The following is a 5,700-nucleotide window of genomic DNA, read 5'->3' as shown; positions in this document are numbered from 1 at the left end:
CGAGCAAGACCAGGTACTTTTCTTTCAAAAAATATGTTTAATGAAAATTTAAATTATGGCAAGACTGTCAAAAAACTGGCTTATCCAACTCCCCCATTACATAAGAACATAATTACAGTGCGCCAGAAGCACAAAATACCAAAAATTGCACTCTTATCCTCAAGAGCCTGAGTCTTAGCCTCAGTCCATTCTGTTTGACATGGAAAGAGTGGAAAACACACACAATCACACACACACAAGACAACACAGGCTGGCAGTGGGTCAGAACGACTTCTGCGTGCAGCAGAGAAACGCTAAGACCACGGAAGGGTTCATATGTTCTATTTGAAATCATCAACGATGAGTATGGGCAAAACAAAAACAATCTTTATAAATATCTTGCCTTTCTTTTAGCTCGTTCTCCAGGTGTTGTTTTTTTTTTGATACGATGCTGAAAATGCTCTTGTGAGAAGTTTACATGTTAATTGCTTATATTTAATTATTTTTAACAGTTCTAAATTCAACCAAGTATAAAGTCCCTGCTATTTATTAATATAAATCATGAAAGCTATGCACCAGCCACGCCCAAGTCATACAAACTTCATATTTGAAAAACAGCTGTACAAATTCAAATAGCTTAAATTCATCATTCATTACTCAACATTTTCTTCCATATGAGATAGTTCAACTTATGAATTTCTTATTTCTCGTTTTAACTTGATTTGAGTCATAGGGGCTATAACCTTATTGAAGTCTCCAATAAATTGTCTATAAAAATTGGCAAATCTTAGGAACCGTTGCAGCTCCTTCTGAGTCTGGGGCTTGGGCCATTCCACCACAGCCTTTTTTGGGCCGGAGTTGCCCCTGCTCCACTATGATTCCAAGAAATGATACTTGTATGTGAAACTCACATTTCTCACCTTTGATGAAGAAATGGTTGTCCAGGAGATTTTGCAGGATGAAACCTAGTGATGGGATTTCCGGCTTGTTTTAGAGAACCGGCTCTTTCGGCTCCCAACCGGCTCTTCAGGTTGTTTTGTTGCTTTAATTAATTTATTATTAACAACAATTGAAAATTCTGTACAAAAGGAATTACTAATGTATAAAAAAAAACATGGTTTTATTTATATATGTTTATATATAAATATATACGGGGGCCCCTAGAGACAAAGCACGTACAAACTCCAAAGCACGTACAAACTCCAAAGCACGTACAAACTCCAAAACAAATTTCTAGTGTTAACTGAACTTCCAAAACAGAGCTACCTAGATCACTTAAATTACACAATCGAAAGCATATGTGTATTGTTTGTGTATTTATACAAAAGCTGTCAGGGTCCTGGGTCGGAGTGACCCAGGATCCCTGAGCAGTTATGAATTATATTATTATTGTATTTGGCGTTGCTGTCCTTCTCCCTGTTTGCGCGCGCGTGTGTGTGTGTGTGTGTGTGTATATGTGTTTCTGCGGGCGCCTTCCGGTCTGGTGGGTGTGGCCCTGCTGGCGGACTGGCCACACCCGAAGCCACACACCTGCTGCTGATCAGGCCTCGTCGGGGGAGCTACTTAGGAGAGTCTTGGAGCTCCCACCGACGTGGGATCATTGCGTGAGACTCCACGTTAGTCATCACATTCCCGTGACGCAAATGTATTTGTCACTTTTTACGTAATGTCAGTAATTCCAAGTTTTAAACGCTGCATGGTCATACTCTCTCCCGCACTCTATATTATCCATTGTTGATCTGCACATGTCTGTTGCTGCCACGGACATTGCAGGCTCATACGTTATTGTCATGAGACACTCTCGCAAACAAAATCCCTGTTTAGTAACGCAGTAATGCAAGTAACAGTAATCTAATTCCTTTTATTGCAAAAGTAATCCCTTACTTAACTTGTTACTTGAAAAATTAATCAGATTACAGTAACGCGTTGCTGTTAACATGATACTGCGAATCTCTAGTTGTCACTATATTCACGTCTTTTTTCAGTTTTCATTTTTAGGTTTAAGTTTTTGTTGTGTGCATGTATCCAAGCTTATACAACATTGGTATCACACATGAGGCTTGGGGCCCAGAATCGGTCTGGCTAAGACGCCATTCTGGCCCACTGGATGATTTTAGAAAATGTGAAAGGGGGCAAGGCATTCATATTACCCCAAAGTATTGAAGTAATAAATAAATGATTTTTCAATTTTTGGCATTTTACTGGCTTAATTAGTGCAGTGAAGAGAGACAGGAAAGCAGGGGAAGAGAGAGAGAACCTATGGTTGCCTGTTCATCCCAGTGATCTAAACCGGCGCCCATAAATAAACAATTTAATGAGAAAAAAACTTTATGTTCTTTCACCTACTATTTAATCTACTCTAAAAAATGCCATTCCTTTTAGTTTTAGTTTTGTTTTGTTGTTGGTTTTTGGAAATAGCCTGGATAGAAATAGTAACTTCCACATCTACAGCCAGTTTAAGATTTTAAGCAAAATCTGGGACTCTCCACTGAACTGAAGAAGTAAAATGTCTTCAAGGAACTTAAAGAAGTCCAGTTTTCCAAGCTCCTTAGATTGGTTTTGCGGATGATCACAAAATAGCACTTTATAGTCAGGAAATCCCCCAAATCTTAATCCAGTTGAGATAGTCAATCCTTATAATGCAAGTGAACAAACAAAGAGCCACAAACTGTGATCACCTTGGAGCTCTGATAAGGCAGGAATGGATGGTCATCAACCATCATTTGGCCACAGAGAATTTCAGAAGTTATGAAGAAGAATCATCACTGTACACACTGCATAAATTTGATTTGGAATCCTGATTTAGGTGTGATATATGAAAGCACATGACATACCAGAGGATATATGGAATGTTAATTTCCCTGGTGATATTTCTCTGGTTACCAATCAATGATAAATCATGCATTTAAGCAAGGCAAAGTTTTACTAATAATACATGAGTTGTAATAAGTTGTAACACCTGTAAACTGTAACTTTATGGCAGTCCAAAATACCACTAAGTTGAACACCAAATCTACTCATAGCAATATTTAAAAATGAAGGCTACAAAGACAGTTCTGTCTCATACACACAGTTTTGCGCACAAATGACACGTAACTCTATAGACTAATGTTATATATATTTGATTTCTGAGTGAATAAAATATGTCTTGTAATAATTTCCTATGTTCAGCATTAGCACATTGCATTTGTAGCAGATACTTAATTCCTCTTCCGGCCCTGCACCAGCTGCTGCAGCAGTAGAACTTGTGGTGGCAAACATTATGTTCACATTATGTTTAATCAGAATCAGAATACATTAATAACCCTAATGATGTAAATGATGATGTAAAACTAGGCTTGTAAGAATAGGCAGTATTCCTTAAGAAAAATGAAAAAAATAAAAATAAAATAAGCATCAGCAACAATAACAAGATAGTTTTAGCTGTGATTAGGATGGTCTGTGAGTGCTTGAGTAGTCGAGTATGAATGGCTATATTTACCTGGAATAGGCATTTAGAGTCACTGCTGCTACTTGCATGCATGAGAGCAGGAGAGAAAAGAAAAATACATAATTGATACTGATGTTACTGTCTAATTAGTCATAATCATGACTATAATTGATTGATTTCAACTGTATCAGTTTGTAAGTTAAAAAATGAGTATTGACAGTATTGATACATTAGTTTTTGTTGACAGCGCAAAACAACCTTTTGAGGTGTTTAGAAATCTCCTTCATTTTTAGTCCATATATAATTGGATTGAAAAGGGGAGGATACATTACGATTTGCAAAGTCAATATGGAATGTAAAATCTTTGGAAAATTAGACTCCAGACCAGATACAATGACATCAAATGCACACAAACACAAATACCTGATCAAAACTATCAAGTGGGGCAAACAGGTCTGTGCAGCTTTTCTCCTGACTTCTTTACAGCTTTGATAGGATATCACAAGGATCCTGGTGTAAGTGAAGAATATGAAAACCGCAGGGAGAATTGCAACATTAGATAGTACAACCATATCATATACAGTTTGTGCTTTTGAATGCACACATAGAAGCTTGTAAATTGTATTGTTGCAAAAAATTCCAATGAAAGTAAAGTTACAGATTTTTTTATTGGCAATTAATACAGCTACCACTGCAACCTGAGAAGAGGGCACAATCCAAGCTAAGGTTAAAAAAATGCTGATAGTATTTTTTGTCATGATCATTGGATATTGCAGAGGTTTGCATATAGACACATATCTGTCATAGGCCATGGCAAACAAGAGTAAAAATTCTGAACCACCCAAAGAGTAAAACATAAAAAACTGAAAGACACAGATGGAATAAGATATGATCTGTCTTTTAGATAAAAAGTCAGTCAAAAGCTTTGGGTAAATAACAGTGCTTAACATAACAGAGTTCAATAGCAAAGCTGCAATAAAAATGTACATAGGCTCATGGAGACTTTTCTCAACCACAATGAGGAATACAATGGTGAAATTACAGCAGAGTATCAGAATGTATAAAGTAAACATGATCATAAAATAAAGATATCTGTATTTGTTCACTTGGAAAAACCAATCAAGAGTTATGTATGACACATTTAATGCCAGCTCCATTAAAATGATGAACCAAAAGTTTTAATAATTAAAAAGAGATATGACAGCAAGTGAGAGAAAACAGAAAGTGAACACCTACCTTATCCTGATCGGCATATGAGTGGACTTAAGAAAGTGAATGTTTTGACTTCTACTTGGACTCTGTTCATAAAACTGCTTCACCCTCTATGGACTTCATCCCTAACTCTCCAGTACAGTCCTGTGTTGAACTGTTTTCTCAGTACTACCCCCACTGTTTTTGGACTATTAAAACAAAATACTTTTTGTCCTTTGTAGTATTATAGTAAAAATGCATACATGTCCTCACTGTAAAAAAAATCTTATCACAAGACTGCAAGTAGTCTGAAAAACTAAGTACACACTGGTTGCTTCTATAGGAATTAAGAGGGTAGGTATAGTAACAAGGTGCTAATATTTAAATGCACCTCATTAATTGATCATGAGCAAGTGTGCACATATAGGTTCTATGTAAAAATTATTATATTTATGAAAAAGGTTATTAGAAAAAAAATACCCAAGCAAATATAAGCAAAAACCTGCTGAATGTAATGTTCAGTACAATTACAAAAAGACTGAACAGGTATGGCTTATTCGGAAGAGCTCCCAGGAGAAAGGTTTGTGAGGTTGCATCTAAACAAATCACAAGAATTCTGAAACAATGTCCTTTGTACAGATGAGACCAAAGGGGGGATGCTTACCCAAAATATATAGAGTGTTACAAAAACCATCTATCTATCCATCCATTTTCTTCCACTTATCTGGGGTGGCGACTCCATCCTTTCTCAGCTGTGGACAATGGGCTTAAACTTGGAGGTGCTGATTCCCTTTCCTGACGCTTCACACTTGGCTGCTAAGTACTCCAGTGTGAGCTGGAGGCCACCACCTGATGAAGCCAACAGAACCTCATCATCTGCAAAGTGCAGAGACAAGATTCTGAGACCACCCAAGTGGAAGCCTTCCGCCGCTTGGTTAGAAAATTATGAACAGAATTGTGACAAAAAACAACCCCGGTGGAGTCTAACATCCACCAGCAACAAGTTCGACTTGCAATGGCTGTATAAAGACTGAATGGCTCGTAGCAACGGGCCAGACAGGCCATACTCCCGAAGTTCCTCCCACAAAATACTCTGAAGA

General features: G+C 37.4%; 1 protein-coding gene across 1 annotated transcript; it reads right to left on the bottom strand.

Annotated features, from left to right (window-relative positions):
* Window positions 1-3,638: 3,638 nt before the first annotated feature.
* On the bottom strand, window positions 3,639-5,205 carry LOC120724598 (olfactory receptor 52E4-like). Its single transcript, XM_040016873.1, has one exon. The coding sequence runs from the start codon at window positions 4,564-4,566 to the stop codon at window positions 3,640-3,642; it is 927 nt and encodes a 308-aa protein (XP_039872807.1). The 5' UTR covers window positions 4,567-5,205; the 3' UTR covers window position 3,639.
* Window positions 5,206-5,700: the final 495 nt, after the last annotated feature.

The sequence above is a fragment of the Simochromis diagramma genome, unplaced genomic scaffold, assembly GCF_900408965.1.
Source record: "Simochromis diagramma unplaced genomic scaffold, fSimDia1.1 OVJJ01000802.1, whole genome shotgun sequence".
Classification (NCBI taxonomy): domain Eukaryota; kingdom Metazoa; phylum Chordata; class Actinopteri; order Cichliformes; family Cichlidae; genus Simochromis; species Simochromis diagramma.
The sequence above is the reverse complement of the archived record's forward strand: the minus strand, read 5'-3'. Positions and strand labels throughout refer to the sequence as shown.